The 27,947-nt window shown below is 49.6% G+C and overlaps 1 protein-coding gene across 4 annotated transcripts in view; it reads left to right on the top strand.

Moving 5' to 3' along the window:
• The window catches only part of AMBRA1 (autophagy and beclin 1 regulator 1), a 179,163-nt gene extending 153,766 nt beyond the window's left edge, over window positions 1-25,397 (top strand). For 2 of the 4 annotated variants that reach the window (XM_023741816.1, XM_023741817.1), the window contains 4 exons: window positions 7,774-7,913; window positions 15,470-15,562; window positions 16,722-16,915; window positions 23,865-25,396. In XM_023741816.1, the coding sequence (XP_023597584.1) occupies window positions 7,774-7,913; window positions 15,470-15,562; window positions 16,722-16,915; window positions 23,865-24,361 (924 nt within the window). In that variant the 3' untranslated portion in view covers window positions 24,362-25,396. Of the gene's footprint in view, window positions 1-7,773; window positions 7,914-15,469; window positions 15,563-16,721; window positions 16,916-23,864 lie in introns of all 4 variants that reach the window. The other 2 variants (XM_023741818.1, XM_012558870.2) reach the window with 2 other exon arrangements.
• Window positions 25,398-27,947: the final 2,550 nt, after the last annotated feature.

Genomic DNA, 27,947 nt, shown 5'->3' with positions numbered 1-27,947 from the left:
TAGGCCCATAACCTGTCAGGGCAGTAGTTTTCAAAGTGTAGTCCTCAGGGACCAAGTCATCATTACTGGAGAACTTATTAGAAATACAGATTCTCAGCCTCACCCGAGACCTGCTGAATCAGACACTCTGGGGTGGAGCCTAACAAGCCCTCCAGGTGACTGCACACTGAGGTTGAGAACCAATCGTTGACTCCGTGGGGATTCTAGTTAAAGCTCACCTGTCAGTATATTTTGTCCTTTTCCTTTTTGTTCTCACCCTGTCTCCTACTGTTTATGAGACATCACCTGATTTATTTACGTGGCTCCTATTATCAGATCTTTCAGATACTTCAGGAAGTTGAAAAACTGATGGTACCTTGTACCCCAAGCTTTTCTGGATCATGCTAGTGATGGTGCTTTGAGGACCTTAAGGACTAATGCTGTGAGGCTTTTTTCAAATTCTTATTAAAATTCTTACCTGCCCACAGTTGGCTTTACTCAGGCTCTTTCCTGGGAGCCCATGCCTACTTGCCTACATGTTAAAATACAGTGATGCTTTGGCTTTAAAAGTGAGAAGCAATGCCTTTATATTTCTCTTCAGGCCTTTCCCTTTCTTGAGTCCCTTTTCCCAACATCCAACTCACTGTTAACCGTGGCTGGGAGAGATCTGATGTGATACCCATTAATGGATATCTTGGTGTAACCCTGGCTATAAAGAAACATTAATAATACGCTTTCTTTCATACCATTTTGCAGCCATCTTTACAAAGCCTAGCAATGTCCGATTAAACTGAACCAAAGAAAAGGCTTGGTATCCAGAGTGCTCAAATTATAACTTCAGTTGTAGCTTATATCCTGGGTCAGGGTGGGTGCCCAGATTTGTCAGCATTGACCAGCATTTATATAACTGCACTTGTATAGGCTCTTTTGGCCTGCTCTAACTCCATTCTTAAACATATAATCTTCACTGTGACTCCCTCCTTGCCCTGAATTTAGCATATGATATAAATCCAATCATCTGTACTTCCTAGATTCTGAAAGCTGGATTTTTAAAAATGACCTAGAACTCTAGTTCAATCCAGAGTATTCTCCATAAATCTTAAGGGAACTGAGCCTCTTCTTAATCTTGTCTGGCCTTGAGGGGTGGCAAATAAAAGTATTTTATTTTTGTAGCCAGGAAGGATATTGTTTCTTCAAGGGGAGATTTGGGATAAAAGAGAGATAGCTTTGTTGTCAGAAATAATTTACTCCTTCCTAAGATTTTGTCCTCATTAAGTTTCTTAAAGCTGCCTGTCAGTTGATTAAAAGCTGCTTCCGCTGCAATTATCTTAAAGTTGACTTCTGAGATGTGGTACAAAGCATCTATCCTCAAAAAGTTCCCCTCTTCAGAACTTTGTAGGAAAGGGGAAGAGGTATGGGAGAAGTCAGAGGTGTCTCTGATGTGATTTGTCAGAGAAAGGAATGGACAAGATAAAACATTAAAAATAACGTTAGAACTGCAGTCAAAGCCATTAGCTTAGGCAAATTTTTCCATGACAATTTCATCCAACTCTGACGATTTCTTTCCTCCATGACCTCTTAGTAGAATGCAGTCTGTACTGCATTTTATTCTTTTTACTCAGCAAAATTGTATTGAGCCCCTACCATGTACCAGGTACTTATTTAGATTTGGGGATACTGCAGTGAACAAAATGGACCTGGTCCCTATTCTCATCTTAGATGACTAGCTTCTTGTCTGGTCTTTTCACTGCTGGATCCCCAGCCTTCACTATGCTTGGCATATGGAGGCACTAAGCATTTGTTCAGTGACTGTGTGTTACTTTGAAATCTTGTGTACCATGTCTTCCTCTGTACATGCATGCACATCCACCCCCACTCACCACAACCTCTGTCAGCGTGTCTAGCACACAACTCAGTAAATGGCAGTTAAATGAAGCTTAATGAGATAGTAATCCTTCTGAAAATAGGAATTGTATACCTCATTTCCACAATTCTGTCCAGTATCAGTGAGTTTCTCAGGGTTCTAGCCCCACCATGGAAACATGGCAAGAGATTCCCATTAGGTAGGTTTGGTCAAAAGTGAAAGGCAAAACATTTTTTTTTTGTACAGTAGGAAGACCAATTCTTACATGTGTAGAAGGTGAACGTATTTAAGGTAACCCCTGTCCTGACAAATAAATACATTCTTCCAAAAAATATGGATACAGTAAAATAAAAGACTCTTATCCAAGTTGAATCTCTAGAACTGTTAGAAAAACTACTCATTTGGCCATTTCCTTTAAGATTTAGAAAGCCGAAGTTCAAGAACTTGTGCTCAGAGATGTGGGAATAGGAGGAAGTCGTTATTTTAATTTCCGGAGGTTTCAGAAGCAGTGACTGTCGTGGTATTTCATTTAGCACAGAAGTAGATCACTCAGTTGAAACAACCTCCATGCTTTGATCCCAATGGCCAGAAATGGTGGCCTTTGGAAAGCATGGTACAGATTGAAAAAGAAGATGCTTATCCTCTGACTGTCGTTGGGATCTGTTTGAGGAGCAAATGAATAAGACAAAGTTTACAGGTCTCAACAAGTCACAGGAGGTTGGCTAGAAATTACTTCAAGGCACTAGATTGTCAGTAGCCACCGAGGACAGCAAGTTCCAAGGAGTTGAGAAAAGAAGCTGTTTGCTCTTCTTTTCTGTTGGGAGAGCTTTGGTTTGTTGAGCACAATCTAGGCAGATTTGTTCCTTCTTCAACTGAATGAAAGGGGAAAGTTGGATGACTTGGTATTCTGACTCTTTAAAAAAATAAATAACCACTTAAAAAGTGCTAGCAACATTCTACAAGCTCTAAACCCCAAAGTAGAATATAAAGAAGACTTAGAAACAGTAAAAGAAATTAAAGTTTCTAAAAAACAATCAGATTTTCTTAGGGATGAAGAAACTCCAGTAATTCTTGAATCTAAGCGGATCAACAGCTGAGAAGGAGGAAAGGATGGCCACAGTGGTCCTCCTCCTACCTGCTCTGGGATATGCGCATTTCTCAGCCTGTGACAAGATGTGTAGCCATCCATTTCCAATGGAAGGGTCAACTGTTTCCTAGCATCTGCTTTCCATTGATTTTTCCCACTTTTGGAAAGTTAATTCTCTTCTAGTTACCCTCTGAAAGTTGAAAGCCTCCCCTGATTCCCACCATTACCCAGAATGCATTTCTTCTCACAGCTCCTTTCCTTCTCAAAGCCCCGTTGGCTTGCACCATCTCCAGTGGCCCTTCCAGCATCAGTTTCCAGCTTCTTTCAACCAGCTTCCATTGTCTTAGATAAAATAAGGGAGATCTGCTGACTGCAGTGGACCTCTTGCCACTGCAGTGAGGTTCCAGCTTTACAAATGATGAGATTTCCAAATGTAAACAAGATTACCACAGAGTTTTCTCTTTTGGCTTCTTCTCTGGGCTGATCTGAGCAGTGCAGTTTGCTGCTTGGACTAATGGCCTGAGCTTTATCGACACGTGGTAGAAAAGAAAGTATCTTGTTGAGGACAGCAATACGTTTGCCCTCTGAATTTTAAGAGGATGGAGAGGAAGGTTTCCTATGAGGCTCCTCTGGCTGCCTCTCGCATTCTTTTCCTGTCTGTCTTTGAACAAGAAACAAGACTTCTTTAGTTTTGATCTGGGAACTGTTTTCTTTTGCTCTTACTTCCTATTAGTTAGAGTTTGAGAGATGGAGGAGCAAGCGGTACAAGAGATTGTCTTGGACCCTAGAAGCGGAGGAATCATTATCTTTTCCCACTCCCTTGGAACTGTAAAGATCTTGGTGACTCGACTCATTCCCTATTAACCTGCTCAGCACTGCACTGAGTAAAAAATTTGTTCCTTCTAGCATATTGATTCCACTCCCCTTCATAGATGTTAGACAGAAATAAGAACAATCTGCTTGGGGGGTGGGGAGGGGCTCATGGTGCTGTCAGCATTTGTCATATAACAGGGAACAGCTCAGGTAAGACAGGTGAAACCAGGACTCTGCAGACATGAATCAGTAGCTGGGCCTTGTATCTAGCCCCCTGAAGGACCCCAGGTTATGATAATCCTTCTCTGTTGTTGTTGTTGTCGTTGTGTGCCATCAAGTCGATTCTGACTCGTAGCGGACCCTATACGACTGTGTAGAACTGCCCTGTAGGGTTTCCCAGGCTGTAATCTTCACAGGAGTAGATCGCCAGGCCTTTTGTCTAGGGTAATGGAATTTGGTGTTAAAGCTTCATGAAGTGCCACTTTTGTCAGAGAAGGATTTTCAGCAGGCCACCCACCTTTGTCCTTAACATCCATGGCAAGCTTCAGGGCACCTGACTAATGTTAAGGATATCTTTACTTGAGATATATCTGGAGTGCCTTTAATGCAGGCCAGAGCAGTCCCTTATGTTATCACAGATCTCTCTCGTCAGTGCTGAGGGACTTTGGGCTTACATCCCTATTGAAATCTGGGAGGAGACTCGCAGATCACCAGTCTCTGGGTCAGAAAAATTAATGGCCGAAACTGTTAATGGGTTAGGAATGGGCAAAGCTACTTAACCATCTGTCGGTACTAGGGAACTTGTTGCCCAGCTCTTCTCTGGTCTCTTCGGCTGGACTAATTGTGGGGAGCATTTCCCCTCTGTGAGGTGCACTGAGAGCTGTTAAACTCCGGCCAGGGAAAAGAGTGGAAACTACATCTCTGGGTAGCTTTCATAATGGGCCAGTTTCTCATTCCCCTAGGGTCCTTCAGTTACGGGTATGTGTGAAATAGGAGGCTTGGACCAGATGACCTCACAGGAGTCAGTGATTCCTACCTATCCCACATCCTCTGTGCTCTCATCCTTTCTGTGCTTCTTGCCCTCATGTCCCTCCTCCCCACCCCTACATTAGTGTGATAAGCAAGCGATTATCAGGAATCCTGGAGGTTGCTGATCTTCACGTGGCATTTTCTGGAATCCTGCCACAAAGTAGGGTTTAGCCTAATACCCAGACACTGGAGGAGATGGGCACTTGGGAGCTGCCCTTTCAGCACTGTGTAAGCACTTGGATGGGGAAAGCATAGCCAGAGGAGGACAAATCGATGCCCCCATGACTCCTGTATCCAAGGAAGTTGTGAAGTATATGTGCAGCAGTATCTAGGGGGGGTTACTTTACCTCTTTCCAATCCCTTTCTGACCTTGTCCCACCTAAGCTGAGTTCATCCATCACATTGGCCTCTTGAGGGTTTTGTCCATAAAGCAAGTTCCCATACTAAGAAGCAAATTGATAGTATTTGTTTGTTAATCCCTCTGCAGCGACAGACTATAAAAGGTAAATTTGTGACATTTGAGAGACTTGTTTACTTCTTTCCTGGTTTAGAACATTTCTAGAAAAGAATTCTCTTTTATTCTTTCCTTCAAGACAGCCATCAGAAAACTCAGCACAACCTTCAAGCATCTGATTTACTAACCTTATCATCCTTCTTCTTGAAAGGCTACTTTCTCTGGCCCTTCTGCCCCCATCTCTGGAATTTTGAATCCTTGTGATTTTATGGACTCTTTTATGAAGCTCATGCAGAGCTGCCACAGACCCAAAGCAGAGGCTCCCCTCTTCTAGTGCCCTGAAATGAACACTGACCCCCCTAACTCTGGGTTTGCCCCATTTATACCATCTGACCTTTAGAGGAGAAAGATTAAACAGATTAAGTGATCCCAGTCACAGTTGTCTGATCTTAATCACATTGTTTTTCTAGTGTGTATGCCAAGTTAACTGTATTAGACTACAGGTTGATTATCTTCTGGGAAGGTGAAACCTCTGTGAAAAAGGATGAAACCATTACACACCATCCCCTGACTTAAAGGGAAAGGGTTGATTAGGCACAAAGGGAAAAGTGGTATTGCTGTCACCATGGGTAGTCAGCCAGTGAGGCCGAGTGGAAAGCAGGAGCCATGGATTTGTTCGAGGCTCCTACCAAGGAAGAGATTATCCAAAGGTCAAGCAACCACATTGCAGATGTCTAGGTTAGAAATTCATAAACTCCACTGTATGTTTTTTAATAGTCTCCGCAGTTAGACCAGAGCTTTAAGGAGCCCTGGCTAATTCTTACATCTGCAGTTGAGTCCTACAGGAGGGCATGGGAGCTTCTTAATGCAGCAACCACAGAGTGGTCAGTCTTTTACCTCAAACCAGAGTCAGTTCCACATCTGTAAAAAGGCCCAGTCAGCTTCAGGGCCATAGCAAGGCCATCCTGGCAGCACGACATTACGTGCCCAGGCCCATTTCTTGGCACCACAAAGCCTGGTCTGCTGTCTTCTCTACTCTGGAGGCTGGCCTGGGAAAGGCCTTTGAGATAGATAAGCAAGGCCCATGCACCCAAGTGTTCCTGGATCCAGGGTTCCTTATCACTTGGTATAAATTCAAGTGCCATTAGCTCAATTTTTTTTTTTTTTTTTTTTGGTGGGGGTGGTGGAGTCTGTCATCAGGATAATCAGAAAAATAATTATTGTTATGGTAGCACTCTAAATTCATCTGATGAGTATTAACTTCTAAATCACACTCTCATTTTTACCCCTTCCATCAACCGTTAGAGGCAGATAATGGCAGATGAAGTTCATCCCTATTTTATAGATTGAAAACTGATATGACTAGAAGGGAAAACAACACAGCGATAAACTCCAGTTTATAGATTCTCAGCCTCATGTTCTTTTCATAGGGCCCCAGTGACCTTTTTTGAGGCCCCAGATGTAGGTTCCTGGTAAAATTAATAATAATAATGTTGCCATTCATGAGCTTCACTTACCAGGCATTTTATATACATCATCTCTTTTAACTTCCCCAGTGGTTGAATGTGAGTATTATCTCTTTTTAAGCTATAACGTCTGCAAAGGTTGTTACATGGCAGCGTCCAGGACTCAAACCTAGGTCTTTCTAACTCTCAAGTCCATGCCTTTAATTCTCCCATGTCTTGCCTCTCTCTCTGACTAATGTGCTTCTGGAAATCTTGTGAGTCAGTGGCCAGAGAGACTGATGAGGCCATCTTTCACCCATGTTCCAAATCCTGGACAGAGCTAAGCTGCCCCCTGAGGAAGCATTAGCTTTGGAAAGGTGTAGAATGTTGAAAGAAGAATCTTTCCCTTTGAGAAATGGAAATCATCCTTTTAAGGGTGATTTATATAAGCTAGAAAGAAATCGTGTGCCTGCGTGTTCAAGATACCCCTCTGCCCTGCTCCTTACATCTTATTGCACCTTTTAGATTTCCTTAACAATAGCAGTTTTAACATTGCTTTTAATTAGATGAATTAAAAATGTTCTCTGATGTTATCACCCCCCCCCCCGCCCCCCTGTCACCTCCAATTCCCCATTGCTGTGAAGCGCTTTAATTTCCATGGTAACAGGACTACCAACCTAAGTTGGCTCTCACTGGTTGGTCTGTCAGAGGGAAGCTAGGGGCAGCCCTTCCTGGTGTGCTGGGCTCTGGACGGGCTTTCCAGGAGATTACCTTACAAGCCGTCAAGTTAGAAGTGCTGAAAGACTGAGAGTACAGCTAACCTTCATGTAGAAAAGTCCACGTATGCCCCTAGTATTTCTCGAAAGAGTCCTGCCTCTCACCAGTAATAAAAGGGTCCCGCCCTCCTCCCTTCTGCTACTCCAAGTTCCCAAACACGTGCTAAAAATCATCCCATTCCCAGCTTAGCCATCTCCTCCCCTCCTGTGGTTTACCTGCTTCAGGCAATAGAAGGGACTTTGTTTCTCCCTGGATGATTTTGTTCTTGGTAACAAATTGTTTCTTCCTCCCATTTCCTTTTCTTCCCTCTTTCTCTGCTACCCAGAGAGTTTTCAACGTCCTTTACCCAATGCCTGCCGACCAGCGGAGACATGTCAGCATCAACTCTGCCCGTTGGCTGCCGGAGCCGGGGCTCGGCCTGGCCTATGGTACCAACAAAGGAGACCTGGTGATCTGCCGACCAGAGTGAGTGGCTCAAGGTGTGGGAGGGAGTAATTCCTGGACCTGGCCAGTGAGGTAGGGTCTTTCAGATGGACAGTAGAAATCCTGCCAGAGTCCACCTCGTTCTCAGCATCACTCCCTAAAGGGTCCTCTTCACTCGGGGGCTGGTGAGGTTAGCTCTGCATTCCAGATAGCTTCAAAGGGCTGGTTTAGTTATTGTGTCTTCTTGAATCTAAGGCAGGTTTTTTCTTTTTTTTTTCTCCCTGTCTTATTCTCTGGTTTCCTAGTGATAGTAAAGTTTCCCTGCAGGCAAAAGCATAGATATCAAAGATTCTTTTTCAAACCCTTTTTTAAAAATTCTACAGGTTGTCTTAGGTTTGTGTAAATGCCATAGACACTAACTTAAGAAATAAAATTGGAAGTAGAGTATTGTTAAAACCCTAATTTGTCAAGCCACTGATATCTAACAGCCTGCCTCTGTCTGTGTCCTGCCTGTTTTCCTTTCTGCTTCAGGCTCTAGCTCATCAGAGTGAAGGCAGAAAGAAAAGCATAATTGAAAATCAAAATGATTATTATCTGGTCTTGAAGTGAGGGGTAGGAGGAGGCAAGGATCCAGAGCATTTCTTTCTTAAGTCCTGATGACACCCCTTCCACTTCCTCTGGCTTTTTTGGAGGATAGAGGTGTCTCCAGCCACCTGTTTACTCAAGACACTGGGAGCCAGCCAGGTTTGTCATCAATTTCCAGACCCAGCCAAGCAGGGAGTGTGGAGCTCTGTGCTTCAGTGCCTACTTGGCTGATTGCTGCGTAGGACGCCACAGGGCTCCAGCCGGCTAAATGCCACTTCTGCCTCCAGGCCATTCTGATGCTTTCACTTGCTGCACAGGCTTCTCCTGGGGTGTTCTGCAGATCAGAGAGCACGATGTGGCTGGTCTGGTAGGGTCTCTATCTATTGGGAGTCTCTTCATGATACCTTTTCACAGGGACCTTAGCTGCCTTTCCTAGAGTATGTATTTGGATTAGATTTTTGTGGCCGGGTAGGTGACTGGTGATTGAGCCCTTGTCAGCTGTGTTAGGGCATTGGCCCAGGAGAAAGAATACATGGTTCCAAAGGCAGCCCTTTCATTCCGTCTTGAAGTTTTGGAGCTCTACCCAGAGGGAGGCTACTGTCTAAGCCTGACCTAGGCAGGCTGCACTTGGAGCTGGGAGATTGCTGTGTTGTACCAGCCATTCTCTCCTCAGGGTTTATGTCCAGGGAGCATCCCTCACTTGTGCCTTTCCAGAACACAGCCTGCCTCCTTCACCACTATGCCACCGTCAGCCCAGGTGCTAGGTCTGTCAGTTTCTGCCCATCCCCCTGGCATGTCCATATTCTGAGGATCAGTCTCCTCTGAAATACTTCTTCCCTCAAAGTATATGAGGCTGATTGTCTTGTCTCTTTCTCTTATCTTGGGAATTCATAAGAGAACTCTAATAGGCATCTTTCTCAAAACTGATGGAATTCCGGACCATAATTTTACTCTTATTAACACTGTTGTTACAAGCTTTTCTTTCCCTGTTTTGCTGAGACATTCTTCCTCAGCAGTGTTGTTTTCTTTATGGCTACAACCAGTAATCTTTGTCCCAACCAAACTCACAGCCCCTTCCCTGACAAAGGAGATCTACTCTTACAGAGGCAGACTCTCTAAACCCAGTTTGTCATGGCCACACAGCAAACCCCAACCTACGTATTTGATGTGAGTCACAGGCACCTTAGCCAAACATGAAGCTGGCTGTGGTCTCCATTTTCTCTTTCCTCCCCATATGTCGTCTTCAGCATCACAGAGTCTCAGCAGACCTAAGCCATCTTGGGCTGCCTGGGGACTCTTACCCACCAGAAACTGGAGCCTCTTCCATGAGTAAGCTGGCACTAGCATTTGACACGTCAAACGGTGTCCCATCACAGATGAAGTGTTGTTGGACTGAGAAAGAACTAGTTCAGCCTGTTTTTTTTTTGTAATTGCTGTTGCTCCTGATTTCTTGGGTCAGTTAACTAGTGCCCCAACCCTTAGAACCGGAGCTTTATAGGCGCCATGTAAAGTAAGACGGGTGTGACTTTGTCCGAGGTTGCTCAAAGCTTCCCCAGTTCTTAGCCATCTTCATATGTGTACAGTTTTTGCTGTAGGTAGAGGAGACTGTGAACAATTTGCAGGTAAGGAGGTTAAGACTTACCCAAGGCCTCCCAGCACATCAATGACAGAACTAGGCTTCCTAACTCTTCAATCCAGAGCTCTCAACTGTAGCTGGTTCTTAACCTTTTTTGGATCAAAAACTCCTTTAAAATTCTGATGAAAGCAATGGACTCTCTCCACAGAAAAATATACCACACACATATAATTTTGTAACTATTTAGGTAAAGCACCTCAGATATAGAACCGCTGCTCTAGATCGTGTTTTGGTATTTAACCGGGTCAGGTGACTGACGCAGTGGAAAATGAGAGTGGACCAGTAAGAACGTGTCCATCTTTGAACAGTCTATGATTGGCCTCTGTGTTTGGATGGAAGATCAAACAAATAGGAAAGTAGGAGCTCAGGGTTTGTTGTCTCTTAGTAGACAGCTGCCTATGCCCGTGTGACACAGCTCCCTGGCACACCCATTCCCAAGGGCACAGGATGCAGCCAGCCAGCTGGCCCAAGATTATAGCCCTCCCTCTAAAGCAGGTGGTTGTCTGCCTTTGTCCCAGATGTAGGCAACTGCACCTCATTTTGTACTCTCCATCCTGCTGTTGATTGCTCCTCCATTGTCTTAGCCTCAGCACTCTCTAAGCACAAAGACAGAAGGAACAAGCCTCTTGGGACAAATGGGCATCTCTTGTTGACACTAATCCCACTCCCCCGTACACACCCCCTTGACAGTACAAAAAGGCTTAAGAAGATACTCCATCTCTCCAGGGAAGGAATTCTTAGGCTAGGTGAGAAGGCCACAACTGGCCCTTTGGCCCGTGGGCATACAAAGCTGTTACACTGGCCAAGTAGCCTGGTCACCCCACCCTTCCTAGTAAGTGAGGTGCTCCTTTCTTCTTTGCTTTGCTGCCCCCACCCACCACTCTTCACAAACTGCTGCTGTGCCTCTGGCTGACCACCAGCCCAGCCAGCACCCCCACCGATAACCATATTGGGTATGAAGTACCAGATTGATATGAGGGGTTGCTTGCTCACTTCCGGCTTCATAGATCAGCCCTACAGTGGCAGGGGGTGGAGGGTGATGGAATTGAGAGACTCACATCAGAAGAGAAGTAGGCTGGGAATGTGGGACATCTGGCCCTTTGGCCAAGCGTGGGACTCCTGACAAGGCCCCAGCTCTGTCCCTTAAGAGGGAGCTACCACTGTAAACAGTGATTATAATCAAACATTATTGACCAAGGAGGGTAAAGGCACACCTCTGAATCAAAAAGGGGAGCCAGAATTGCCACAGAGACTACATCTTTCAGGCTAACGCACAAGCGCCAGGTGCCAGCTCTTTTCCACATCTACAGAGACAGTGGGTAAATGTCAGTCTTTTTGGAAACAGCCCTTCTTTCCAAGGAGACAGCTTTGTAGTCTAAGCCTCTGCAACCATGTAACTGATAGATGAAAGAAGAATGTCCTCACAGGGAATGTTCCCCAGAAGCTGGGAAGTTCAGGGCCAGAAGCTCTGTGGTGAGAGCGTTATGACCACTCAGGAAGCCAGGTTGGCTCTTAGGTGTGTTCAGGGAGCCCAGGAAGGTCCCAGCAATGAGGAAATCATTGAGCAAAGCCCAGACACACAGCTCACAGATGCTGCTGAAGGAAGCCAGGTGTTACGTGGAAGTCCATTTGAAAAGTCTGACCCTGATTGGCTTCCCCCTCTTCTTCATCCCTCCGTATGTTTGCCTAGCTTCCAGGAAGAACCCTGAGCAAACAATGACTCATTCATCCTAAGACCCAAGAAGGGAGGAGATGGTTGGGGCCATTCTTTAGCTCACAGACAGAAATCAGTGGTATTGGGTATTGAAGGCTTAAGAGTTTCAGTAGCCAGAGCAGGTGTCTTCAACGCTATTCCTTGGTACAGTGCCTGGAATTTGAACCAAACCCATGAGCTTGTTATAGTCAAGCTGCTCTGACCACAGAAGGGAAAGCAAATTAGGGCTTAGAATTAGGCCTGTCTGTGGGGAGCAGAAAGGATGGAGTGATGGGAGAGAGTGGAACAGTACATCTGATACAGTAACCAGAGCCCCTGTTCTGCTTGGCAGGTGACCCCTTCACTAAGTAGCTGGGCATGCTGCCCAGGTGGACGGTGTTTGAGGGGTCCTTTGGCCACCAGCATTACGTTGACAGTGCCGGCGCAGACAGTGGGCCTTCTGGTGGCGTCTTTTCTGAGATAGGAAGGAAGGCACCTGGTCATGCAGTGTGTCTTTTGTTGTAAATTTGCTATCACTAACCAGCCCTGGCTAGTAAGAGTTATAGAGGTAAGATTTATCAGGGACCCACATGGTGTTGCCACTGTCAATAAATCTTGTAAATCAGAGGCTTCCTGGCATCTGGCTTCACATGGTGCCTGTCTTAGTCATCTACTGCTGCTGTAACAGAAATACCACAAGTGGATGGCTTTAACAAAGAGAAATTTATTCTCTCACAGTCTAGGAGGCTAGGAGTCTGAATTCAGGGTGCCAGCTCAAGGAAAAGGCTTTCTCTGTCGGCTCTGGGGGAAGGTCCTTGTCATCAATCTTCCTCTTGTCTAGGAGCTTCTCAGTGCAGGAACCCCAGGTCCAAAGGACACACTATTCCCCTGGGTCTTGTTTCTTGGTGGTATGAGGTCCCCATGTCTCTCTGCTTGCTTCTGTCTTTTATATCTCAAAAGAGATTGACTTAAGACACAACCTAATCTTGTAAATTGAGTCCTGCCTGATTAACATAACTGCCTCTAATCCTGCCTCATTAACATCATAGAGGTAGGATTTACAACACAAAGGGAAATCACATCAGATGACAGGATGGTGGACAATCACACGATACTGGGAATCATGGTCTAGCCAAGTTGACACATTTTTGGGGGGGACACAATTCAATATGTAACAGTGCCTCACTCAGCCAGTTTGCTCATGAAAAATTGCAGTGATGATTGTGTTTGGACACATCTGCCATTGCAGACCAGTTTACTTCTGCCCATTTGCCTCTTCCCTAACTAAAAAATCTTCTCTCACCTTTGCCCTCCAGTGCCCCTGTTGTTCTCAGATAACCCTCAGCCCCCATAGGGGGTTTGGAAGAGGAAGGAAATACTACCTTTTAAAGGGGTGGTCTGGAGATCATTTCAAATCCGCAGCCCAGCAGGCCCTCTAAATGGGGTTTGGAAGGGCTTGGTACAGAGAGTGAAAGGAAGAGCCCTTTTTTTTGGTGTGGCTCTTTCCCCTCAAAGAAGCTAGTATTCCCTCTCTGAAGCCTATGATCCAGAATGTTAGTGACCCTCCAAAGACAGACTTGGGGCTCAGTGTAGGAGTCTGAGTGGTATTTATGGTTAAGAACTTGACTACTAGCTGAAAGTTGAGGGTTGGAAGCCACCCAGAGGTGCCTTGGATGACAGGCCTTGTGATCTGCTTCTGAAAGGTCACAACCTTGAAAACCCTGTGGAACAGTTCTACTCTGCACACATAGGGTCGCCATGAGTCGAAATCAACTCGACAGCAACTAATAACAACAATAGCCTAGTCCTCTTTCTTTCACCTGAGGTAGTACAGCCTCCTCTGATAATGCAGGTCCTCCTCATCCAAGCCCTGTCAGGTCTCTGACCTATCTAATCCTCATGCGGTGGAAGGAAGCACCTTACATTTTCCCCTGAACTCATCTTTTACTGGCTGTCTTAGTTACCTAGTGCTGCTATAAGAGAAATACCGCAAGTGGGTGGCTTTAACAAACAGAAATTTATTTTCTCACAGTTTAGGATGCTAGAAGTCTGAATTCAGGGTGCTGGCTCTAGAGGAAAGTCTACTTCTGCCAACTCTGGAGGAAAGTCCTTGTCTCTTTTGAGCTTCTGCTCCTGGGCAGTCTTCATGTTGCTTGGCATCTCTCTTCCCCTTGGCTTGTTTAATCTCTTTTATATCTCAAAAGAGATTGACTCAAGATAAATCCTACACTAATCCTGCCTCATTAATATAGTAGCAAAAACAGTCCATTTCCAAATGGGATTATAACCACAGGCATAGAGGTTAGGATTTATAACAGACATTTCTGGGGGGCAGAATTCAATCCATAACACTCGCTAATCCTTATAACCTACTGACTTTAATTTGTTTGCTCCGTATTGAAGTAAGTTCTGTCACTAAAGGAAGGTGACCTGGGCCTCTGGATTGAAAAGCTGACTTTTGTTGGTACTCTTCAATCACGTGTGCATGCCTTGCCCCATTTAGAAGCACAGCTAGAGGTTTTGAGTGTCTCTGAGAATCTCTATATGGACACCAGAGATCTAAACAGTGAGCTCAAAGGCACCTCTTTCCTAGCTCCTATCAACCCGCTTCACCAACACCAGCATCCCACCCTCAGCCGTGGTGACTGGTGCTAGGTAACTCCTCTTCCAGGGAGGAATCTTGAAAAGCAAAGCAGTCTTGTGTTCTGGGACCCACCACCATCAGCCAGGATTGCTGCCTGCAATGGCAAATCGAATTGGAAAGATGAGAGGCTACTGCTTCCATCTGGCAGCTGTGCCAGTATGAGAAGGAACTCCCTGCTGGCCCATTGCATGGAGAGAAGGAACCAGCCAGAAAGGTTGGCAGCCCAGAGAACTTGGTAGATGGAAACTTCTCTCTGCAATCAGTATTCCAGCCCATCACCACTTGAAGTTCTGTCCTTCCTGTTCCCTTAAGAAGTTTGTGAGCACTCATGGGGTCTTCTGGAATTCTAGGAGCACCTTTCCTGTTGGCTTTTCCAGCCTACCCTGGCAAAGGAGGATCTAGGTTCTGAAAAAAAAGAGGGATGGGTCATTGTGGCTTAATGTGAGATTTTTCCTGCTTAGACTTGTAAGCTCCAGGTAAATTAAGAATGGCAGGATGCCCTCATTCTCTTTTCTCTTGGCCCCATAGCAGTAGGGAGGACCCAGTGGCAAGAACTTGTGCTGTCTTTGTTTCTCGAGCCTAAAGGGTATGCTTCTGAGGACTAACCACACCCTTTAGGCACAGCTGTCCATGGCACTTGTCTCACCAGTGGGCCCCTCTTCTGCCTCTCAGTTGCCATCCTGGTTCCTTTTTCTATGCCTGGAGAACACTCAGAACCTACTGTCTGCATCTGGTATTGGCTGTTTCTTAGCTGTCACTTAACCTCAAGGAGGAACTGGTTAGGCTTTGAGGGAAGGAAGAGACTAAAACCACCACCACCACAGGCCCTGGGGCCATTGGCGATTTGTTGGAGCTGCTCCAGCACTGACCGTGCTGATGAAGGAGTATCTCTGGTCCTGGTCCCAGCCTAGCCCCAGGAGAGAGAAAGAATGGGCTGCCAAGCCACAGTCCACAAAGCCCAGAAACTGTGTGGCGTCCTTGTCATACCCTCTTTAATGCCTTCCACTTTTCATTCTCCACTCTTCCCAAATGATTTCCAGGGCCTTAAACACTGGGATTGAGTACTACTGGGACCAGCTGAGTGAGACTGTCTTTACTGTCCACTCCAGCAGCCGGAGCAGTGAGCGGCCTGGGTAAGTCGGTGAAGTAATGAACTCAGATTGTGCCAAGTTCCTGGGGCCCTTCTCAGCCAGAGCAGCTCCTCTTTGACCTTCAGGTACTGAGCTTTTGCCTACGATCCATTTGAGAAAAGTGTCCCACAGATAAGAAAACACAACCACTGCTTCCAGAATCTTGCTTTAGAATAAGCTGGGAAACCCTCTGGCCATCTTCCATCCTGGCCATGGTATCAGGGCATACTTGGAGTGAAGAGAGAAGACAGGGCATTGGAGAAGGATGCTGCCCCTAGGAAGTCTGCTCTGTGGCCCAGGGAGAATGTATAGAGGGATCTCCTAGAAGGCTGGGGCTTCAGGGACAAAGCTGCCCAGAGCTACAACCCAGGGACAAACCCTCCTCAGGGACGAATGAGAGAATAGGAATCTGATAATTGATCCTCCTATCATTTAATTCACTAACGAAGGCTGGAACATTTTGAAAAATAGTGCTGGGTAGATGATAAACCCAAAGCTATCCTGTAGGAATTGAGGGCAGTAACTAGAGGAATAGTCCCCAGAAACAACTAGAAATATGAATGTCTGGTGACAGTCTTGAAGGCCCTGGGCTCCCTCTTCTGCAGCTCTAGCTATCCCAAGGGTCAGTGCCTGGAAGATGCCCAAGGAAAGGAGGCTGGTAACCTTGGGTTTGGGCCTTACTTGTAGGGCAGCTTATGCACCCTACCTGCAAGAGTCTTTAAGAAGCCCTGGATGGAGGATCGCAGGATGGCCCCATAAGAGTCACAGTGTTTTTCCTCCAATGTAGAAATCTCAGGCCACTTAGAAATCCCAAGAATTTCAACTGAAATCCTGTCAGCATATAGTTAGAAAGAGGGTAAAGCTAATGAGAGAAAGAACTTGCCTCCACTCCTCACCCTCTGTCCCCTGGATCTCAGCTAGTGGCTTCCTGAATCTAAATAAGAGTCTTTTAAGATCAGCCATCTCCACCTTCCCAAAAGACCCTTGTTGTTTAAGGGAGTGACTGAACCAGCTGGGTTTGTAGGACTGCATTGTCCCAGGGCATGGGCTGATCTTGGAGGTGAATGGACACAGACGCCCTGAGGCAGCATGGGGCCAGCCAAGCTCTGTGAGGGGCACTGCCCCAGCCCCACCTGACTTCGCTCTGCCTTTCTCTCCCTAGAACCAGCAGAGCCACATGGAGGACGGACAGAGACATGGGTCTGATGAATGCTATTGGGCTGCAGCCCCGGAATCCCACCACCTCAGTAACATCTCAGGGCACCCAGACTCTGGCCCTTCAGCTGCAGAATGCCGAAACACAGACCGAGAGGGAGGTACAGGAGCCAGGGGCAGCAGCCTCAGGTCCTGGTGAAGGTAGGAGCCGTGCAGTACTGGGGGAATCTGACTGGGAGACAGAAGCCCTGGAAGCATCATCACCCCTCCCTGGGAGAGGAGCCTAAGGCTTCTCGCCCCTAGGCATGGATAGGTGGTGCTGAGAGAGTGCCACCCCCGTCAGGATAAGTCCCCCTCGCGTGTCTGGGTAACACTTACCTGGTGGCATCAAGAGCCTCCTCAGGCAGGGATGTCCTTCCCTGAGCTGGTCCACTGTTTTCAGTGGGCTGAGCTGCTCTCACAGCTTTGCTCAACTCCCATCAAGTACCCTGACCTCCGTCTCCACTAAAACTTGGAGAACCCAGGCTGTCTTTTCCAAAGAAACAGCACAAAAAGCAGCCAGGACTGAAAGGCCTACAGGAAAGACTTGGCTGCAAGTTCTCCTTCCACAGAAGTGCACACCAGGGCTTCCTGGGTCAGTCCACAGGGTAGCTTGTCTTCACTTTGCAGTGTGGGGTGAGCCGGTCCAGCAGATCTCGGGCTGCCACAGGTGAGGCCTTCTTATGCTCCTGTCGCCACTCCTGGTTCATGCCACCTTGGCTGCAGCCTGGCACACCAGCAGTCCCTTCCTGTCACCTATTTCTCAGGTGTGGCTCAGCTAGCCTCGGCCATGGCTCTCTGTGCTGGCCTCACACTTCTAAGAACTGATTAGCACTTCCCAGCAGTAGAGCTGTAGCCACTTTGGAGTCTGTCAGCAGCTGTGCTAAACAGGCTGTTTTCACTCAGTCACTCTCCTTACCCCTTGCCCCCAGCCCCCTTGCTGGTCCCAGCTCCAAACAAGGCAGCTTCCAAACAGACACACATTTTCTAGGTCCATGTTGAGCTATTTCCTTAAAAGGGACCATGGGAAGAAAAGCCATGGTGTGCATCAGGCAAAGAGCAACAGGTTTACCTGTGCTACCCGCAGGAAATGGCTCTCCATACTGCAGTCCCCCATGGGGCACTAGCCCTCAAATTTTTCGAAGTTCAGTCCCATTTTGGTCTGTGGCTCAGCCCACTTCCTATATCTGAGGCCCATGGCTGTTTGCTGGGTGGCGTTCCCATTGGTGTGGACATAAGCAGCTGGCAGTGCTTGGCTGGGGCAGCTACTTGCAGCCTCAAGCCTCAGTGAAGAGAAGAGTTGAAGGCTGCTGCTGCCATCCCCAGGCCTGTTCCTGCAGCTTCTCGTGGACTCTGAGCATCTCTGGAGTCACTAGGCTTATTCTGGGTAGGGCAAGAGCCAGGCCCACAGGCAGTCACCATGAGCTCATCAGTGGAGCCAGAGTACCAGACCCTCCCTCTCAGTGGATGGGCAGCCTGAGAGCCCCGATGAACCATCTCCAGATAGCGTGAAGGGTTGGGAGAGGTGGGCCGAAGTCTTAGGCAGCCCCCTCTGACTTGATCTCACAGCCATTTACTGAGTGTCTGCATGTGTCAACCACGGGGCTGCAGAGACAAATAGGTCTCTGTCTCTCCTCCAGGGAGCTCTCTGTCTGGAGAGGGAGATAGACACCTAAGCAGAAAATTAGTCTGGTGTGAACACAGACTGTGGGAGCACTCAGGAGGCGGGGCCATGCCTGCAGGGCCTCAGAGAAGCCTTCTGGAGGAGTGACCCCTGAGCCGAGTCTTAAAGGATGAGCAGGAGTTAGGCAGAGTGGGGTGGGTAGGGTGGGAGGCTTTCTGGCCAAGGGGACAGCATGTGCAAGGGCAGCAACATCAAAAGCATCACACTCTGCACAGAAAACCACTAGTAGGGGCGTGTCCGTGGCATATTGAGAACTGAGGCTGGGTGAATGGGGAGGGCCAGAATGACAGGGACTCAGACTGGGAAGGAGGCCTGTATATTGCAGGCGAAGCCTAGGAGGAGCTCAGGGACCAGGGGCTCATCGCTGTGTCTCACTCCAGAGAATTCTCCACTTTTTTCTTTTTGTTTGTTTATGTTTATCTGGATTTTTCTTTCTTTTTTAAATTTTATTTGTTCTGTTGTTGTTGAGAATATACACAGTGAAACAGAAACCAGTTCAACCATTTCTACAGGTACAGTTCAGTGACACTGATCGCGTTCCTCGAGTTGGGCAACCATTTTCACCCTCCTTTGAGTTGTTACCTCTTTCTTCTTGATTAGCATCAAGCCCGTTTCTGGCCTCTGGTCCAACATACACGTTACTTTCTTCTTGTTTGATGGTAGGGGGAAGGGCAGGTAGGAGGGAGGGAGCGCTCTCTCAGTTTCAAGAAGCCAGGACCTCTTGTCCCAACCCCATCCCAGAGTAGAACGGGTGGAGAGCGGCAAGCGCTTCAGAGGCCAGAGGCGCTAGTCAGCAAGAAGAGAGTAGTTGGGCTGGAGTCTCAGAGGGTAGGGTCAGGCAGCTTGCCACATCTGCCTGTGGCTCTGGGAATTTTGCCTAGAGCTCTGGACCCCTAGAGTTTCTAAGCGTCAGTCCCTTTCAGAAAGTCCCACTCCTAGAAAGAAGTGTGTGTGTACATAGGTGTGTATGTGCGTGTGTGTAGGTGTGAGCTGGAGGGGGTGTGGGGAGTTGACAGATGGGTGTCACTGCCAGCCTTGTTCTGAGGCACTCACCCCCTGACTACCAACCACTCCTGCTCTGAACTCAAGGCAGGGAGACAGCAGAAATCAAGATTCCTCAGGCTCAGACCCCCTCTGGCCTGAGTTCTCTACCAGCAGGCAGCATAGCCACTCCTGCACAGCACCAGCTCCACTACACCTCCTGCCTCATCTCTTCATCCTGGCAAAACTGGTAGCCAGATCTGCAAGATGATGTATAGGAAAACCCTGTTCAAAGAGGTTAACCCTTCTTCCAGGCTTGGCTAGAAGGTGCACACACACACACACACACAGGGGCCCAGATTTACTAATATGGGGAACCAGTTCTGCTTGTAGTAATTTCCATTCTGTGGCCTGCCCTTCCTTAGTCCTTTCGCATCAGCTGGCACTGAGGGATTCCGAGGCTACTTCTGATTTTCTTATTCTATAAAAATTTGGCTAAAACCCATGCAGCTCTTTCCAGGACTTCCAGGAAGGTCCCTCCACAGGGGGATTTGCAGGCATTGTCTTTTTGCTTGTCCAACTTTAACAAAAGCTTTTGACCTTCTCCAGAGCTTGCTTTGGGCCGGGCAGCAAGCTTCCCTCCAGCTGCAGGCCAAGAAGGGAGCTCAGATAGGGTGGGGAGCACTCCCTGGGCTTCCCTCACTGTTGCAGTCAGCACTCTGTACTGACATCTCTTGATTCATCTCCCCCAGTGAGTGGTGAGCCTTTGATGCAGGGACTGTGTTGTGTTCACTGTTTGCTCCCAGCATTGGTACAGGCCTGCCTGGCATACAGTAGGCACCCAGGAAGTGTGTGGAATGAATGAACTGAGCTAAAGCAAGGCCCTGGTGCAGAGTTTGGCTGTGCCACGCTATTCAGAGAGCCTGTGACTCTGCCTCTGATCACTGAGGAAAGGTTGTGTGAGTCTCCATCTTACAATAACCTGGACCCTTGGGCCAGGTGAAACCAATGTGAAAAGGCAGGAGGTAGAAGACTAGTATGCAGCCTGAGGTCAGGAAAAACCACTCCTCCTCTGACTTGCTGAGCGTTGGTTCCCTCTTCTGAGCAATGACATCTTCAGAATTAAATGCAGGCAAGGGCATTGTGGGAAGTTGTTGACCCCACCCTGGCCTCTGCATCCAGAATGTAACTTGGAACTTGCCAAGGTAAAGATCGCATGTCAACACTAAATCAGTGTCCTGTTTTTCAAAGACAAATGCTTTTGCTACCGGGAAGGAGAAAGCAGAATTAACCCCTGTGGTCAGCACTGCTCCTGGAGCTAATAGCTTGGGTCCCTAGCCCTCAGGCCCCAGTATTTTTTCCTCTTGAAGAATGTTCTGGCTGCCCTCACTGGCTCTTAGTCTCAGTGTAGAGTTCCCAGGAGAGAAGCGCAGCTCCAGCTCTCTAGGCTGAAGCTGTCCACACACAGCCCTGGGGAAACCACTCGTGTACATTCCTAATTTTTCCATCATTCTTTTATGAGCACTTTACATCTGGTATTGTACTAGGCACATGAGTCCAGCAATGTTGCAGAGGAAATCAGAATCAAAATGATTCCTTTTCTCAAAGAGCAAGTCCAGAAAGGAAGTAGGCATATAAATGCTTCTCCCCCAACAGGGCGGTAGCATGTGATCTTCCAGGCATCCCCTTGAGCCTGGCAGTCCTGTAAGCAGCTTGGGAGCCCTTTTATTCACCATACATTCATTTGACAGATATGCAGTGAATGCATGGCCATGCACTAGGCACTGGGCCCAAAGACAAGTAAAACCTAGTCCAAGTCTTTCAGGAGCTTACAGCCTAGGGAGGAGATGCCATATCCACAGATGACACTGACTGGGGCGGGGGGACCCAAAGGAGGAGCAGCCACTTTCAGATAGAGGCCCCTGGAGACTTGGTGAAAGAGATGGTATTTGCATTGGCCCTTAAAAATAATAGACTTGAGATGCGAGGAGATGGGGCAAGAGCATGGCAGGCAGAGTAACCACGGTGCAGCACAAATGCGCGCGGTGGGGGCGTGGCAGGCATGTGCCGAGAGCAGCAGCAAGACTGCTGACATGAGGTTACCGGGTATATGAAGAGGGAGCGCTCAGGGAAAGTGGCTGGGACCTGATTGGTGGCTGTAGGGTATGGACAGGATCTGAGCTCTGCATTAGTGATGGTAGCAGTGTGGAGGCAGGATAGAAAGGGAAGCGATTAGGAGTGAGAAGACCAGTTAAGAAACACTGGCACATCGTTGTGAGAGGTAGTCAGGATTCCGGCCATTGACGAGCAGTGGGAGAGGACAGGAGGGCTAAGACTTGAGTGCTAGCAGCAGGGCCTCTCTGGGAGCTTGGCTGTGGCCGCTCCCTTTGGGTCCCAAGGCAGCTCTGTCCGCCCTAAATGGTCCACTTGAAAAGAGCTGGTAGCTCCCCAGGCATAGAGCCCAGCAGTATGAGCACCATGCCAGCAGGCCACAGGCCAGCCCACCGCATGTCCCAGACAGGGCTGGGTGCTCTTCAGTGCACAGAGCTCTTGGAAAGCATTTGGGGTGGGAGGGGGGGGAAGTGCAGAGAAGTCCCCGCGGGGCTTCCCTGGGTCACCCTTTTGGCTCAGAGGGTAGAAGCTGTGCTGGCACTGAGGCCCTGGGTTGAGCTTTCCCCTCCCCACAGTGTTCAAAGGCTTTACTCCCTGAGGGCAGGCAGGGCTGAAGTACTTGAGAGCCCTTCAGGTTTTCCTTCCCTCTGCCCTGAGCTCTGGAGCTGAGCTGGCCAAGGGAGAAGTATGTGAGGGGCAGTGCCAGAGTCCACCAGGGACCAGGCCAAGGCCCCACTGCCTGGTACTGAGGAGGAAAAACCACTAGCATGAGGCTGCCAAGCACTAAGGAGGGAGGATCTAATGAGGACTCAGATGCGACTAAGCTGTCCTGGAAGTCCATCTCTAATGAGGCAAGCAGAAAAAAGGGTCAGGGAGGGAGCAAAGAAAGTACTTGACAACACTACCCAAAAAGGAAGAAAATGCTCCTCACCACCGCATTCCCCAAAACTGCAAAATCCCAAACTGGCCAGCAGGTAAGCAAAGGAAACAAATCAGTAGTTTCAGTGGATCCAGCCCTGCAGCTGGAAGCCTGGATCATAGTTGCCCACAGGTCTGGGCTGATTCTCACCCTGCTGAGCTGGGCAGCTGAAAGGACAGAGCAGCAGGCTAGAGGGAAGGCCTGTGAGGACAGAGCTGCACCACTGTAAGCCCCGACTTAACCACAGCAGCCACCCTGACTGAAGGCCTGGTGTGCACCTCAGCTCATTTCCTCTGCCCAGTGCTGTGCAGAGTGGCCATCTTCATCCCTCCTTTATGGTCAGGAAACTGAGGAACATGGATGTAAGGGACTCGTCTAAAGTCACACAGCTTGTAAGTGGCAGAACTGAGATTTGAGCCAAAGCCTTCTCTGCTCCCATACAAGGGAATAGCCAGCCCTTTGGGGAAGGAGCACAATCCCCCTCTCCCTCCCTGGGCAAGCAGGTGGAGCCTCAGGCCTGGGCTAGGCAGTTGGCTCTGCAGAGAAAGAAGAGGGTATTGGCATCCAGTCCCAGGAGAACAGTATGTGGGAATAACTTGTGAGACCTGGTGTGTAAAGGGAGAAGAGAGAGGAGACAGAAATCCTTCTAGGGAAGAGAGTTAAGGACCCAGGCTTCCTCATGGGCTTTTAGGAAGTAATGTAAAATGAATAAAATGAGGAGAAAGGATAGTGCAAAAATGAAGTGAGCAGACATTTGCCTTTGGGCCAACACGCTGTAGGATGGCCTCTCTCCAAAGACAAGCAGCATGCCCCACCCCAGAGCTGGGTCTACCAGGTCACTCAAGTTAGGGAAGAGGTAGACAAAGCAAGCTGTATGGGCCTACCTCCTTAGCATTCTTGCCAGCTAGCCAGCCACTAGTGCCAAAAGGGTTAATTAGAGCCAGCCACATGCCTTCTAGTCCCAGCTCTGCCTCTGAACTGGCTACCTAGCCTTGGCCACGTCACACCGTCCTCAACCAGTTGCCAGCTAGTTGATTCCAACTCATGGCAACCCCATGTGTGTCAGAGAAGAACTATGCTCTGTAAGATTTTCAATGGCTGTGATTTTTTGGAAATAGATCTCCAGCTCTTTCTTCTGAGGTGCCTCTGGGTAGACTCAAACCTCTAATCTCTCAGTTAGTAGCCGAGCGCTTAACCATTTGCACCACCCAGGGACTTCCACACCACCCCAGGCCAAGGCTATTCAGTAAGACAGAGGGTGAATCATGATCATTTCGGGGATCTTGTCTAGCTTTCAAAAAGTCTCTGATTCTCAGAGTGACGGATTCGGGCCACTTCTTGTTCCTGCTTTTAACCTAGAGTCCCCTGCCCAGGCCATCAGCTTGTTCCCTCTTTTTCTGCTTTGTACCTTCCAGGTGAGGGCTCAGAGTACGGTGCAGGTGGGGAAGACGCCCTCAGCAGGATCCAGAGGCTGATGGCGGAGGGGGGCATGACAGCTGTGGTGCAGCGGGAGCAGAGCACCACCATGGCTTCCATGGGCGGCTTTGGCAACAACATCATCGTCAGCCACCGCATTCACCGTAGCTCCCAGACGGGTGCTGAGCCCACTGCCACCCGCGCCTCCTCACCCCAGCCCTCCACCTCGCGGGGACTGCTCCCTGAACCTGGGCAACTGGCAGAACAAGGCCTAAGCCCCCGGACAGCCTCCTGGGACCAGCCTGGTACCCCTGGGCAGGAGCCACCCCCACCAGCGCTGCCCCCTTCCTCCCCTGTCCCTATCCCCGTCCCCCTTCCCAGCACTGAGGGACCAACACTGCACTGCAACCTGACCAATAACAACCACCTTCCCGATGGCGGTGGCAGCAGCAGGGGGGAAGCTGCAGGCCCCAGTGGGGAGCCACGGAACAGGTAGAGACAATGCGTGCACTGGTGCCTGCCCGGAACCCCTGAGCAGAGACTGGACCTCACAGCTGACTGGGAACTGTACATGCGGAAGAGCTGCTGGCTGCATCAGACAACAGAGGAGTGAGGGTGGGGGGTTGAAAGGAGTCAGAGTCAGTGGGCGTGAGGCAGTCGAATGGGCAAGGCCTGCCTCGGGTAACTAGAACCTTCCAGGATCTGGAGCCCAGGAGGGCCACAGTGCTGGGCTCAGTGTGAACTGAGGAGCGAGTGGGTATCTGCCATGAACCTCTGTTTCTCCCAGGAACATGGGCTCAAGGGCCTCAGCCCTGGCAGAGAGCCTCAGAAGGGTGAACAGTCTTCCAGATCTGGGCCAAGGCATCCTGGACAGAGGACAGTGGGGCGTCTTCACCCTGTCCACCTGTTTTATGGGCAGAGCCACCAGGAGTCCAAGGACAGGAGGAATGGCTGGCTCCCAGAAAGCCTTCCAGAGCTCTAGCCTCTCTGTATTGTCTCATCCCACAGGGACCATGGTCAGGGATTGGGCCTAGCTCCCAGGTTCCTGAGGACAGGGACTTCCTGCACTTACTACTGGGGGATAACCATGGGTGAGGGGCCAGCCCGCTTTGCCTGATTCAGGATGGGGTCAAGGGACAGTGGGCAGGCCCTCAAGAGTGGGGTGTGTAGGCTCCAGGCTTGTCTGCCCAGCTCCTCCCTCCACCCAAGGGCCTCAGAGCAGCACCTGTGGGTGTCGGTATTAGCTGAGCCTAGGCCAAAGCCAGCCCAAGGCTGGGGGATGAGACTCCAGGTCAGAATGTGAGGTCTTGGTCTGTGATTTAAGGTGTTGCATGTGGAATCTTGAACTGTATGTGTAGTTTCTAGTGGAGAAAATCAAGGCTCTGATTATTTTGTTTTTAGTACGAAAATGTGATTTCCTTTCTGTTTGTAACTCATCATAGAAATATTGTTGTGGGAGGAGAGGGGATAGTCTGACTGCTAATGAGGGAAACACCAAAGATCTACATCATTAAAATGATGACATGCCCCTCGCCCGGCTCCTTTCTTTGTTTCCACAGAGGATGGTGGGAAGGGTGGTGATGGGGGGTGGGGGGGTATTGAACCAAGTCACATCCCCCAGCTGTTCCCGGAGCTGTCAGCCTAGCTGAGGAGCCCTATCTGACCCTCTGCGTCATACCACTTCTCAGGATACCACCACCTCCTGCTTCTCAGGGGCCTGCTGAGTATTGGGGCAACCTTTCGGTGGTAGGTAGGTACGTAGGGATGATGGAAGGTCACTCATGCTGGTGACTTCCTACCCAGGTCTGCAGGCATGGAGTGAACAGAGTACTATGTCTGGCCCAAAAGCTGGAGCTACCCATGACAGGGCTGTCTGGGCAGGCTGGGCAGGGAGCTGATCGTGTCTGCAGGCATCTCCCAAAAGACACCATTTACTGGCTGCTCAGGTTTGCCTTTGTGTCCTCCATATGGTGGCTGTATCCACTGGCCTTGACCACTTCAAGTTTTAAGCGAGTAAGGATGTGGGAGAAGGGTATTTGCCCCAACTCTTAGAGGTATAAAGGAAAATCAGAGCAACCCCAGCGCTTTTTGCCAGCAACAAGTACTTCTTAAGTATCTTGTCTGTCCAACGCTACCAGATGCTGTGGGGCGTGCAGAAGTATAGATTCTGCCTCAACAGAATCTCAAAAACAAAAAAATAAAATTGGCAAGGAAGTAATACAAGACAATGAGAAGAGTTACATAGTTGGGATTACTGGAATATTCTAGGAAAATTATATAACAGTGGACTCTGGACTGGAAGACACATCAACTAGAGTGTAGACCATGTGCCAATACTCATCACAAAAGCCCTCTGATGTGGGTACTGTTATTACCTCCAGGCGACAGCTAGGTGGTGGAGCCAGGGTTTGAACCCAGGTAGTATGATTCCAGAGCATTCACCTTAGCCACTGAGTTCTTACAGGAGAAGGACTGAACATGTCAGAGAAAGGATGCAACCCTGGCTTCTCTGTTGCTTTGGGGAGAAGGATATGAGGTGGCCTTGTGGACTGTTGCAAGGGTCCCCACCACCCACAAACACTTCCACTCTCCATGGATCACCACCCTCTCCTGGGTCCTAGGAGGATGTGCAAGGTGGAACAAATGCAGGACTGACATCTATTTGTCACATGAACCAACTGAGCCTGTTTCCTCCTCTTTGAAATGGGGGCAAGAACAATAGCGCTTCTTACCTCCATGGTTATGAGGGGGAGCGGGAGACCAGTCATTCTTGTAAGACGTGGTTTCTCTAGCCCAGAGAGCCAACTCCAGTCCTGAAGTCCTCAGCTCTGAGCAGCCCCAGCCCTTGCCCTATGAGTACTGGGACACCGATTTCCGCTTCCGCTTCCAGCCTGGAGACCCCCACACCAAGGGCAGGAGCCCCGCCGCGCTGGGGCTGGATCGCGTTCATTACCTCTCCCCTGGCAGCTCCCGCCTGCTTTTACCCCTCCACCTCCTCTCCCCTCACAACCCCCTGCCAGGCCCATGGTGAAGTTGGAGGAGAGGCAGGACTTGGAGTTTTTCCAAGAGAAGGAACCAGCTGTCTGAAGTGTTTTCGCTCAGAGAGTTTGGAGTTGACAGGCCTAGAAGCCGGAGTGCAGAGGACGAGCCCGACGGGTGACTGACGACAAAGCCGCGCCGGCCAAGCCAAGGCTGGTGCGGAGCTCTCCGAGGTGCTGAATCCGCCCAGCACTCGGCCCCGCGGATGCTCCAGCTGCACACCAAGGGGCCCTCCCTCACGGCGCGGGTGAAGCCCCAGTCCTGAGGCTCCAGCCGGTGCAATTGCCAGAGCCCTCAGAGACGGGCGGCTCGCCCTCGGGGTCAAGTCCCAGGCTCCGCCCCAGGTGACCTTGGGGGTGGGGGGCTTCTGCGATGCGCGTCTCCTCTCTGCCTCGCGGTCCCTCGCCTGTCTGCTTCCTCCTGCCCCTTCCCAGGCCGGCGGGGCTCCAACGGAGCCCCTCCCTTCGGGCCACCCGACAGCCAACGCAGAGCTCCGAGGCTGGAAACTCCCGGGCCTTCGCCCCGACGGAACCGTGGCGGCACAGCTGAGCCCACTCAGTTGTTGGAGTCAAACACTCGCGCCTCCGCGGTCAAACGGCGAGCGGAGACATGTAGATGAGACCGGGGCTAGGCGCGCGAACCCTCCGGGCCCCCGGTGCGCCAAAACGGAGAGCTCAGCCAGACGGGGCTGCCAGCTCCTTCCCCGGCCCGCGAGGGGGCGCAGCGTCCCCATGACAACGCGGATGCCCCCTCCCCTCCCCGGAGGGTAGCTCCCGCTGCTAAGCCGCCCTGGCGGCCGTGGGCGGTGCCCCCCACAATGCCCAGGCGGCGAGCTGCGGGCTGGCTCCGGGGAGGGGCGCGAGCGCTGGGGTCCCCGACGCCCCCGGGTGGTGCCCCCAGCGCGTCGCCTCTGGGTGGACGGCCTGGGGCGGGCGTCGCGGCCCCACCACGATTGGCTGTTTCCGCGTGACATCACGCGGCTCGGGGAAAAGTGAGAGCGTGAGCGCGAGTCCGAGCCACAGCGCCGGGAGCTGCGGGCGGAG

This window comes from Trichechus manatus, unplaced genomic scaffold, assembly GCF_000243295.1.
Source record: "Trichechus manatus latirostris isolate Lorelei unplaced genomic scaffold, TriManLat1.0 scaffold00191, whole genome shotgun sequence".
Taxonomy (NCBI): domain Eukaryota; kingdom Metazoa; phylum Chordata; class Mammalia; order Sirenia; family Trichechidae; genus Trichechus; species Trichechus manatus.
The sequence above is the reverse complement of the archived record's forward strand: the minus strand, read 5'-3'. Positions and strand labels throughout refer to the sequence as shown.